The following is a 12530-nucleotide window of genomic DNA, read 5'->3' on the forward strand; positions in this document are numbered from 1 at the left end:
CTCCATAGTGAAAACAGATGCAAAAAATTCATTTAGAACCCCTCCTACATCTGCCGGCTCCACACACAGATTGCCATTTTTGTCCCTAATGGGCCCTATTTTTTCCCTAGTCATCCTCTTACCCTTAATATACTTATAAAACATCTTAGGATTTTCCTTTATTTTGCTCGCCAGTGTTATTTCATGGCCCCTCCTTGATCTCCTAATTTCTTTTTTAAGTATCCCCCTGCACTTTTTGTACTCCTCTAAGGCTTCCTCCGTCTTTAGCCTTTTGTATCTGCCAAAAGCCCTCCTTTTTTTCCTAATCCATTCTCGTATATCCCCTGACATCCAAGGTTCCCTGGAGTTCTTGGAACCACCCTTGACCTTTACGGGAACATGTTGCCATTGTATGGTCTCAATCTCCCTTCTGAAAGACTCCCATTGCTCCGATGCGGATTTTCCTACAAGCAGCTGATCCCAGTCCATTTTGGCCAGATCCTGCCTTATCCTATTAAAATCGGCCTTCCCCCAATTTAGAACCTTTATTTCTGGCCCCTCCCTGTCCTTTTCCATGACCACCTTAAATCTCACCGAATTATGGTCACTCTCACCAAAGTGCTCACCTACTAGCACTTCTTCCACTTGGCTAGCCACATTCCCTAGAATTAGGTCCAGTACCGCCCCCTCTCTTGTAGGACTTTCTACATGCTGGCTCAAAAAGCTCTCCTGGATGCACGTTAAGAATTTTGTACCCTCTAAGCCTTTTACACTCTGAGTATCCCAGTTAATATTGGGGAAGTTGAAATCCCCCACTATTATTACCCTATTATTTGCACAATTTTCTGAGATTTGCCTACATATCTGTTCCTCTATCTCCCCCTGACTGTTTGGGGGCCTATAGTACACTCCCATCAAAGTGCTTGCCCCCTTTTTGTTTTTAAGCTCCACCCATATGGCCTCATTAGAGGAACCTGCTAATATATCATCCCTCCTTATGGCAGTAATTGATTCTTTAATTAATATTGCGAACCCCCCTCCTCTTATACCTCCCCCTCTGTCTCGCCTGAAGATTCTGTACCCCGGAATATTGAGCTGCCAGTCTTGCCCCTCCCTCAACCATGTCTCTGTGACAGCAACAATATCATACTCCCATGTGTTTATCAACACCTTCAGTTCATCCACCTTATTCGCAAGACTCCTTGCATTAAAATAGATGCCATCCAGCCTTGCCCTCACATATTTGCCCTGTCTTCCAAGCTGACTTGTTTTTTTCTCTATATTTGGCTGCACATCACCCCCTATTGTAGCTCCACTCTGTATCCCATCCCCCTGCCAAGTTAGTTTAAACCCCCCCCCAACAGTGCTAGCAAACCTCCCCGCAAGGATATTTGTCCCGCTCTGGTTCAGGTGCAACCCGTCCGACTTGCACAAGTCCCACCTTCCCCAGAAGCAGGCCCAGTGATCCAGGAAACTGAAACCCTCCCTCCTGCACCAACTCTTTAGCCACGCATTCATCTGTCTATCCTCCTATTTCTATACTCACTAGCCCGTGGCACTGGGAGTAATCCAGAGATTACAACCTTTGAGGTCCTGCTCTTTAATCTGCTACCTAGCTCCCTAAATTCTTGATGCAGGACCTCATCTCCCTTCCTACCTATGTCATTGGTCCCAATGTGGACCACGACCTCTGCCTGCTCACCCTCCCCCTTGAGAATGCCCTGTCGCCGCTCAGTGACATCCATGACCCTGGCACCAGGGAGGCAACAAACCATCCTGGAGTCACGTTTACGGCCACAGAAACGCCTGTCTGTTCCCCTTACGATAGAATCCCCTACCACTATAGCTCTTCCACTCTTTTTCCTCCCAGCCTGTGCAGCAGAGCTACCTCTGGTGCCAGGAAGTTGGCTGCTGCTTCCTTCCCCTGATAAGTCATCCCCCTCAACAATATCCAAAGCGGTATATTTGTTTGAGAGGGGGACGGCCACAGGGGACCCCTGCACTGCCTGCTTGCTCTTCTTACTCTGCCTGGTGGTCACCCAATTACTTCCTGCCTGTACAACCTTTACCTGCGGTGTGACCATCTCACTAAACGTGCTATCCACGACGTTCTCAGCATCGCGAATGCTCCTTAATGAATCCATCCGCAGCTCCAGTGCCGCAATGCGGTTTGTCAGCAGCTGCAGCTGGATGCATTTCCCGCACACATGGTCGTCAGGGACACCGGAAGGGTCCCTGATTTCCCACATAGAGCAGGAAGAGCATAACACGGGGCTGGGCTATCCTGACATTGCATAGAGACGTACTCAGAAATGTAACCGATTTTATATATCTCACTCTGAAGGGTTAACACAGCACCATACATTTTTGCAATCTGTCCCCATAATCAATGTCTCACTCCAAACATTTCCCTCGTTTACTGCTGGATGGTTGACACTCCTATTCTTCAGATTATAATAGATTAGAAACAATTTCGTTCACCTGATGTGATACATGACAGTTTAAAGGATAACCAAGTCTTTTTTTTGTTTCAGAATCACCTGTAAGTGGTTTAGATACACTTCAAACTGTTAGTTGGTCTAGTATGCCCTGAGGCTTTAGGTGGCCAAGTGAATAGCCAGAATATTATTCCACTATTAGATTAAATACGTTAAGCGCAGCACGCTCTTTATATTTTTAAACTGCGGCGTTGATACATTTGCTTTATGGCAACTGGTATAACGAACTGGCAAATGCATTGGGAGACGCTTACATAAGATGACCAAGTACCAGTATTTAGTGAGGACCCCAAAGATGGCAGCGATCAGGCCAGGTTTGGTGAGTAAATTAATCTTCCTTTCTATAGCAGCGACCCCATGAATGGCATTGACCGGGACCGCGGGACTCCTGCCCCTCCATTCCGTGCGTGCAGCGTTCTCCGCATTTCCTGCTCTGTATTTATAACTAACGAAAATGTAACTCTTTAAGTCTCCGGCTGTTAAACATTCCTCTCTTGCAAAAAAAGACACACAATGTTAATCTCCCAAAGAATGCGGGTTCTGTTGGCAATTGATGATTCCCACCAGTTAATGAAAATGAAACCGATTTGTGTCCGGGTTGGGGTTTTAAAGCGTGTTGTCTGGTTGCGCCCCGGGAAGTCGGGACGGTACGTGGCATAATCCCAGGAGTCTGGCTCGAAGTTCACTTCGGTCTGACGCGCCTTTGGGTGTCACAGGCTCATTCTGGGTTTCTCTGGTTAAACAACATATACAGTTACAGCTTTCCTATTAAATCGAACGATGCACAGTCTGCCTTTGTGACCCAGAAAACTCGTAGTAAATAGCCAGAATATTATTGTACTATTCGATTAAATACGGTTGTGCCCAGCAATTTGACCACTAATGTAATAGCACTGAAGGTAAACGTTGCATCAGTCTATTTACAGTTAACATATTTAAAAGGGCAGTTTCCTTGGTAATGTTTTAGTCTTCGGTTCTGATGAAGTGTACACACTCGAAACGTGAAAACACATTGTTTTCTCTTTACAGTTGCTGACTGGCCCGTATTTTTCCAGCATTTTTTGGTTTATATTTCAGATTTACAGGGGTTTTTTCTGTTTTATTTGTTATAGTAATGTGACTTGGAAGATACAATGTTTGTATACAGAATACTAGGTGAGCCGAATGTCATTGTGTTTCTGTTACCATGTCATCGTGCAAATTAAAAAAAATAACTTGGGGGTTTTTAGGTGAAATATATTCTCTAGTTCAGTGTCACTGACCACTCCTATAAGCATACCTCCTGTTTCCTGCGATCTGTGGTATACCTTGTTTTGCTCAATATTTAGTTAAATTATAGTAATACCCAGAGATTGCAACAGAGCACCTTTACAATGTATACCAGCTACTGGAATGTATCATCATGTGACTATCCTCTTTTTGGCAAGTGGGCTGAGTATATACTATCAGACTGAGACTCTGGCTTTAAACCAACAGACAGTATAGTTAATGGGTAAAAAAACAATAAACAGAAGAAAATAATGAATCGTGCACTTCATTGTTCACCTAAATACACAAAAAAATAAAGACAGCATTTGTATTCTCTTTATAAAACAGAAGCTAAATTTTCACACAGTGAAACATACTGTGGCTTCAGATTGGCTTGGCTTCTCTGCTGACACAATCTTAAACACAGAACCTATCTGCTGACTGAAAAACTGACTTAGAAAGCACATCATGTGCTGTGGGCAGCAGATTGCCCACCTGGAAACTGGTCCAGTTTGCTAGCATAAAGTTAGACCATCAACAACCTTGGAAGATATACTAAAACAAAAGTCAATAAAAAACTGTGTATTTCATAATTATATTAGATCAAGAGCCATTCATGGATTCAGTTACTTGGAATGTTTGTCCACCAAATACAATTCCCACTTCCAATGGAGTATGGGGACATCTCATAGCCTGATTGCCAGAAGTTTCAAACTGAGCAACAAGGTATCAAGAAGTGCTTCTTGGGTAAATTGCAACTGAAGTGTGATCCCTTTTGCAACCGAGCTTGTAATGTAAATTCCCTCCATCTTGCAGAAAAAGATAGCCATGACTAATCTCAATCCTGGGTTTTTAACCTTTCACATCTTGCTTCTAGAAATAGATAACCCAAATCAAATGTAAAAACAGATTTTTTAAAAATAATTTTTTGTCACAGTCATATTGGAGAATTATGTACCATGAGATGCAAGCAGTGTGAACTTTACCCACCAGCCAAAATGCTGGTTTGTGAACCATTTTGGAGTCTGTTGTCCCTTCCAGTTGGAAGAAATGAGTCTAACAGAAATCTTGCCGAGTACAGTTACAACATGCTGTTAATCTGCATCGTAAAATACATTCCAAATCACATAGACCATCTAACCATTCTGATTTCTTTCACTTTAATGGAACATTGGGATAAAGTACTCATCGTGTGTCATTCATACTAAGAGAGCTCCTGTAATGTACCATAACAGGAATATATTGCTGGACTGTCAACATCTGAAGGTGAAAAGATATACTAACTGTAATGTGATATCTTAGAAATATTTAATGTGAATATGTAAATGTATGGTACAAATAAAGGATCCGGTAATGTTACTGTCAAATCGCAATGAACACGATTGAATTATTCTGTCAGTGAATGTGATTAAAAAATTAAGTGCTACTTTTTTGATTGGTAAATTTTGTGCTTTGTCAAGGCAATAGATGGCAATACTGAAGAAATAGATCAGCTTTTATTACATTTTTCATTCAATATTAACATTGAGCATTCCTAAAGTGATAATAGCAAGCCAGCTATGCAGTACAACACGTTTACACTCCAGGTGAAATAACAATACACCAATAATAACAATACTAAGCTATCTCTTATAATTCAAACTGTTTTCTGAAACCAAACCAAAATAACAAAGGTTTTTGAATTTGAGTCCTTTTTCAGAATCATTGATAAGGAGTATTGATGAGTTTTTTTTTTGTCAGTGCTGTGTGCTCAAGGATTTCAGTCTTTATAGTATGGTACAGCACAGAAGGAGGCCGTTTGACTCATCGTGCATGTGCTGGTTCATTGAAAGAGCTAGCCAATTAGTCCCAATCCCCTGCTCTTTCCCCATAGCCCTGTAATTTTTTTCCCTTCAAGTATTTATCCAATTCCCTTTTTAAAGTAATATTAAATCTGTTTCCACCACCCTTTCAGGCAGTGCATTCCAGATCATAATAACTCGCTGCATTAAAAAAAAATGTTTCCTCATGTCGCCTCTGGTTCTTTTGCCAATCACCTTAAATCTGTGTCCTCTGGTTACTGACCCATCTGCCACTGGAAACAGTCTCCTTATTTACTTTATCAAAACCATTCATGATTTTCAACACCTCGATCAAATCTCCTCTTAACCTTCTCTGCTCTAAGGAGAACAACCCCAGCTTCTGCGGGGTCTCCACATAACTGATGTCCTTTGTCTCTGGTACTATCCTAGTAAATCTCTTCTGCATCTTTTCATAAGGCCTTGACATCCTCCCTAAAGTGTGGTGCTCAGTATTGAACACAATACTCCAGCTGAGGCCTAACTAGTGTTTTATAGAGGTTTAACATAACTTCCTTGGTTTTTACTCTGTGCCTCTATTTAATAAAGCCCAGGATCCCTTACGCTTTTTTAACAACCTTCTCAACTTGTCCTGCCACCTTCAAAGATTTGTGTACATACAACCCCAGGTATCTCTACACCCCCTTTAAAATTGTACCATTTAGTTTGTATTGCCTCTCATTCTTCCTACTAAAATCTATCATTTCAGACTTCTCTATGCTAAATTTCATCTGTCACGTGTCTGCCCACTTCACCAGTCTGTCTATGTCCTCCTGAAGTCTTTTACTATCCTCCGCATTGCTTACTACATTGCAGAGTTTCGTGTCATCTGCAAACTTTGAAATTATACCCTATACACTCAAGTTTAGGTTATTAATATATTAATCAAAAAGAGCAGTGGTCCTAATATCGACCCCTGGGGAACACCACTGTATACTTCCCTCCAGTCTGAAAAGAAACAGTTCACCACCACTCTCTGCTTTTTGCCCCTTAGCCAATTTTGTATGCGAGCTGCCACTGTCCCTTTAATCCCATGGGCTTTAATTTTGCTAACAAGCCAATTATGTGGTACTTTATCAAATGTCTTTTGAAAGTCCATATACACAACCTCAACCACACTACCCTCATCAATCCTCTCTGTTACTTCATCAAAGAACTCAATCAAGTTAGTCAAACATGATTTTCCTTAAACAAATCTGTGGTGACTTTAATTTATTAGCCCATACTTCTCTTAACTGCCAGTTAATTTTGTCCTGGATTATTGACACTCAATGTTTCCCCACTATCGATGTTAGGCTGCCTGGCCTGTAACTGCTGGGCTTAACCCTCTCACCCTTGTTCAAAAAAAGGGGTAACATTTGCTATCCTCCAGTCCTCTAGCATCGCCCCCACGTCTGATGAGGATTGGAAGATTGAGGCTAGAGCCTCCGCAATTTCCACCCTTACTTCCTTCAGTAACCTAAGATGCATCCCATCTGGACCGTGTCACTTTTGTACTTTGAGTACTGCCAATCTTTTAAGTACCTCTTTTTCTATTTTTATCCTATCCAATATCACTACTACCTCCTCCTGTACTGCTGCATTGGCAGCGTCTTCTTCTCTAAAGAAGATCGATACGAAGTATTCATTCAGTACCTCAGCCATGCTGTCTGCCTCCACAAGAAGGTCTCCTTTTTTGTCCCTAATTGTCCCCACCCTTCCTTTGATTACCCTTTTATAAACATGTAGATCATAAAAGACTTTTGGGTTCCCTTTTATGTTAGCCGCGAATCTATTATCATACTCTCTCTCTGCCCCTCTTATTTCCTTCTTTAGATCTCCTCTGTACTTTTTGTATTCAGCTTAGTTCTTACATGTGCCGTAAGCCTCCTTTTTCTGCTTCATTTTAATCTCTATATCTTTAGTCATCCAGGGAGATCTAGCTTTGGATGCCCTTCCTTTCCCCCTTGTGCGAATGTGTCTACTCTGTTCCTGAACCATCTCCTCCTTTTAAGACCTCCCATTGTTCAATTGTTGTTTTGCCTCCCAATTTTGATTCCATTTCACCTGGGCATATCACTTTTTAACTCACTGAAGTTAGCCCTCCTCCAGTTAAGTATATTTATGCTTGATTGTTCCTTGTCCTTTTCTATAACTATTGTAAACCTGGTGATATTATGATCACTGTTCCCCACATGTTCCACTTGCACCATTTCATTCCCCAGAACTAGATCAAGCACAGAATCTATTTGGTTAGAAATAAGGAACAATAGGGGAGTTATTACGTTACTGGGTGTATACTATAGGTCACTAAATAGTGAGAATGAGATAGAGGGGCAAGTATGCCCGCAAATTACAGAAAAATGCTAGATCTATAGAGTAGTGATGATGGGCCTTCAATTATCCCAATATAGTTAGGGCAAAGAGGGGTGGAATTCCTGAAATGTGTACAAGAAAACTTTCTTGAACAGTGTGTTTCTAGCACTTCCAGATCAGGGACAAAAAAGGAGATCTTCTTGTGGAGGCAGAGGGCATAGCTGAGGAGTCCTGTCACTTCATAGCGGCCAGGCAAATATCTTCATCAGCTGTCAAGAGGGCTTATAGTTCATAGAATCATAGAAATTTATGACACAGAAGGAAGCCATTCAGCCCATCATGTCCGTGCCGGCTGAAAAAGGGCAATCCAGCCTAATCCCACTTTCCAGTTCTTTGTCCGCAGCCTTGTAGGTTACGGCACTTCAAGTGCACATCCAAATACTTTTTAAATGAATTGAGGGTTTCTGCCTCTACCACCCTTTCAGGCAGTGGGTTCCAGACCCCACCACCCCCAGAGTGAAAACATTTCTCCTCAACTCCCCTCTAATCCTTCTACCAATTACTTTAAATCTATGTCCCCTGGTTATTGACCTCCTCTGCTAAGAGAAATAGGTCCTTCCTATCCACTCTATCTAGGCCCCTCATAATTTTATACACCTCAATTAAATCTCTCCTCAGCCTCCTCTGTTCCAAAAAAACAACCCCAGCCTATCCAATCTTTTCTCATAGCTAAAATTCTCCAGTTCTGGCAACATCCTTGTAAATCTCCTCTGTACCCTCTCTTGCGCAATCACATCTTTCCTGTAATGTGGTGATCAGAACTGTACGCTATACTCTAGCTGTGGCCTAACTAGTGTTTTATACAGTTCTAGCATAACCTCCCTGCTCTTATATTCTATGCCTCGGCTAATAAAGGAAAGTATCCCGTACGCCTTCTTAACCACTTTATCTACCTGTCCTGCTACCTTCAGGGATCTGTGGACATGCACTCCAAGGTCCTTCTGTTCCTCTACACCTCTCAGTATCCTACCATTTATTGTGTATTCTCTTGCCTTGTTTGCCTTCCCCAAATGCATTATCTCACACTTCTCCAGATTGAATTCCATTTGCCACTTTCCTGCCCATTTGACCAGTCCGTTGATATCTTCCTGCAGGCTACAGCTTTCCTCCTCACTATCAACCACACGGCCAACTTTTGTATCATCTGCAAACTTCTTAATCATGCCCCCTACATTTAAGTCTAAATCATTTGTATACGCCACAAAAACCAAGAGACTTAGTACTAAGCCCTGCGAAACCCCAGTGGAAACAGCCTTCCAGTCACAAAAACACCTATCCACCATTACCTTTGGCTTCCTGCCACTGAGCCAATTCTGGATCCAACTTGCCACTTTCCCTTGGATCCCATGGGCTTTTACTTTTCTGAACAGTCTGCCTTGTGGGAACTTGTCAAAAACCTTGCTAACGTACATGTAGACTACATCAAACGCGCTACCCTCATCGACCCTCCTTGTTACCTCCTCAAAAAATTCAATCAAGTTAGTCAGACACGACCTCCCATTAACAAATCCATGCTGACTGTCCTTGATTAATCCATGCCTTTCTAAATGACGAGTAATATTGTCTCTCAGAATTTTTTCCAATAATTTGCACACCGCCGAGGTTAGGCTGACTGGCCTGTAATTACTCGGTCTATCCCTTTTCTCCCTTTTTTACAACGGACAACGTTAGCAGTCCTCCGGCAACATGCCTGTAGCCAGAGAGGCTTGGAAAATGATGGTCAGAGCCTCCGCTATTTCCTCCCTTGCTTCTCTTAGCAGCCTGGGATACATTTCATCTGGGCCTGGTGATTTATCTACTTTCAAGGATGCTAAACCTCTTAATATATCCTCTTTCACTATGTTTATCCCATTCAATATTTCACATTCCTCCTCCTTAGCTACAATCTCTGCATCATCCCCCTCTTCTGTGAAGTTGGATGCAAAGTATTCATTAAGAACCATACCCAGATTTTCCGCCTCCACACGTAGGTTACCTTTTTGGTCTCTAATAGGCCCTATTCCTTCTCGGCTTTCTGCAGTAATGAGCTCACGGTATCTGGCATAAACTTCCCTTTTTTGCCTTATCTTACCCTGTATGCTCCTTGACATCCGGGGGCTCCAGATTTGGAAGCCCCACCCTTTTTGCTTTGTGGAAACATGTTTACTCTGAACCCCTTGAATCTCCCCCTTGAATGCCTCCCACTGCTCTGACATTGATTTACCTTCAAGTAGTTGTTTCCAGTCCACTTTTGCAAAATCACATCTAGGTATAGTAAATTTGGCCTTTCCCCAATTGAGAACTTTTACTCCTGTTCTATCTTTGTTCTTTTCCATAACTATGCTAAATATAACTGAATTATGATCACTACCACCAAAATGCTCTCCCACTGATACCCCTTTCACTTGCCTAGCTTCATTCCCTAAAACGAAGTACAGAACTGTCCCCTCTGTTGTTGGGCTTACTACGTACTGGCTAAAAAAGTCCTCCTGAATGCATTTTAAGAATTCTGCACCCCTTATACCTTTTACATTGATTCCATCCCAGTTAATATTAGGGTAGTTAAAATCCCATACTATTACTGCCCTATTGTTTTTGCACTTCTCAGAAATTTGCCGACATAATTGCTCTTCTATCTCCCTCTGACTATTTGGGGGTCTATCGTACACTCCTAGCAGTGTGAGTGCCCTTTTTTTGTTCTTCAGTTCAACCCATATGGCCTCATTTGATGATCTTTCTAACATATCATTCCTCCTCACAGCTGTAGTTGTTTCTTTAACCAATATTGCGAACCCCCCTCCTTTTTATCCCCCTCTCTCTCATCTGAATGCCCTATAACCAGGAATGTTGAGCTGCCATTCCTGTCCTTTAAGCCGTGTTTCAGTAATAGTTATAATATCATTCTTCCATGCGTCTATCTGTGCCCTCAGCTCATTTGCGTTATTCACTAGACTCCTTGCTTTGACATAGATACAACTAAGCACTGCCAAACTCCTTTGTTGTCTATTTGCTAGCCTTTGTTTCCTCTGCCTTCCAAACTCACTTACTAATTTTCTGCCATCCATTTCCAGCTGTGCTTTTCGCCCTTCTGAATCTACATTCAAGTTTCCATCCCCAACTGCATTAGCAAACTTTCTTGCGACGATATTGGTCCAGGCCCTGTTGAGGCGCAACCCGTCTGCGCTTTACAGGTCCCAATGCCCCAGGAATCTAAAGCGCTCCCTTCTGCACCATCTGTCCAGCCACGCATTCATCTACTCTATCCTCCTATTTCTGTACTCATTAGTGCGTGGCACCGGGAGTAATTTGGAGACTACTACCTTTTGAGGTCCTCTTTCCTAGCTCCCTAAAAGCTGCCTGCAGGACCTTGTCATTGGTACCGATATGGAACATGATCTTTGGCTGTTCACCCTCCCCCCTCAGAATGTTCTTAGTTGTTGCTATTCACCTGCCTTCGATATCCTCTTGGCATCAGCCCCCTCCCCTCCAGCTCAATATCCTCGGCATTAATCCCACCCACCCCCCCCCCCCCCCCCACTTCTGGTCTCCACCTCAGGCATCAGACCTCCACACTCCCTCTTCCCCCGCACAGCCCACAATCCCTCTCTGCTTCTTCTACGATCCTTGGCCTTCCCTCCCAACAGCCAGCCAGTCTTCACTAGAGAAGTGGATGCTGCCATTGTAGCAGTAAAGAAGGAGGTGGTAGCGATATTGAATAGAATAAAAATAGATAAAGAGGAGGTACTTAAAAGATTGGCAGTACTCAAAGTAGAAAAGTCACTCTGTCCAGATGGGATGCATCCTAGGTTACTGAGGGAAGTAAGGTTGGAAATTGCAGAGGCTCTGGCCACAATCTTCCAATCCTCCTTGGATATGGGGGCGGTGCTAGAGGACGAGAGATTTGCAAATGTTACAACCCTGTTCAAAAAAGGGGAGAGAGATAAACCCGGCAATTGCAGGCCAGTCAACCTATCATCGGGGGTGGGGAAACTTTGAGTCAAAAATCCAGGACAAAATTAATTCGCACTTGGAAAAGTATGGGGTAATAAATGAAAGTTAGCACGAATTTGTTAAAGGAAAATTGTGTTTGATTAACTTGATTGAGTTCTTAGATGAAGTAATGGAGAGGGTTGATGAGAGTAGCGCAGTTGATGGTTGTGTATATGGACTTTCAAAAGGCATTTGATAAAGTACCGCATAATAATAGACTTGTTAGCAAAATTAAAGTGGCATGGATACAAAATTGGCTAAGGGACATAAAGCAGAGAGTGGTGGTGAACTTTTGTTTTTCAGACAGGAGGGAAGTATACAGGTGGTGTTCCCCGGGGGTCAGTATTAGGGACCATTGCTCTTTTTGATATATATTAATGACCTGGACTTGGGTATAGAGGGTATAATTTCAATGTTTGCAGATGTCACACAACTCAGAAATGTATTAAACAGCGTGGAGGATAGTAACAGACTTCTGGAGGACATAGACAGATTGGTGAAATGGGCGGACACATGGTAGATGAAATTTTATGCTGAGAAGTGTGAAGTGATACATTTTGGTAGGAAGAATGAGGAGAGGCAATATAAACTAAATGGTACAATTTTAAAGGGAGTGCAGGAACATGGATACCTAGGGGTGTAT

The 12530-nt window shown here is 42.5% G+C and overlaps 2 protein-coding genes across 3 annotated transcripts in view; one reads left to right on the forward strand and one right to left on the reverse strand.

The window, feature by feature from the left end:
• hs6st3b (heparan sulfate 6-O-sulfotransferase 3b) overlaps positions 1-3144 on the reverse strand; it is an 871025-nt gene extending 867881 nt beyond the window's left edge. Inside the window, exon 1 of the mRNA XM_067986718.1 lies at positions 2732-3144. The gene's annotated coding sequence lies outside the window, so the exon portion shown is untranslated. The remainder of the gene's footprint in view (positions 1-2731) is intronic.
• Positions 2722-12530, forward strand: part of uggt2 (UDP-glucose glycoprotein glucosyltransferase 2) — a 685376-nt gene continuing 675567 nt past the window's right edge. For both annotated transcript variants that reach the window (XM_067986476.1, XM_067986475.1), the window contains exon 1: positions 2722-2796. In XM_067986476.1, the coding sequence (XP_067842577.1) occupies positions 2737-2796 (60 nt within the window). In that variant the 5' untranslated portion in view covers positions 2722-2736. The remainder of the gene's footprint in view (positions 2797-12530) is intronic.

The sequence above is a fragment of the Heptranchias perlo genome, chromosome 6 (genome assembly GCF_035084215.1).
Source record: "Heptranchias perlo isolate sHepPer1 chromosome 6, sHepPer1.hap1, whole genome shotgun sequence".
In the NCBI taxonomy this organism is placed as follows: Eukaryota; Metazoa; Chordata; class Chondrichthyes; order Hexanchiformes; family Hexanchidae; genus Heptranchias; species Heptranchias perlo.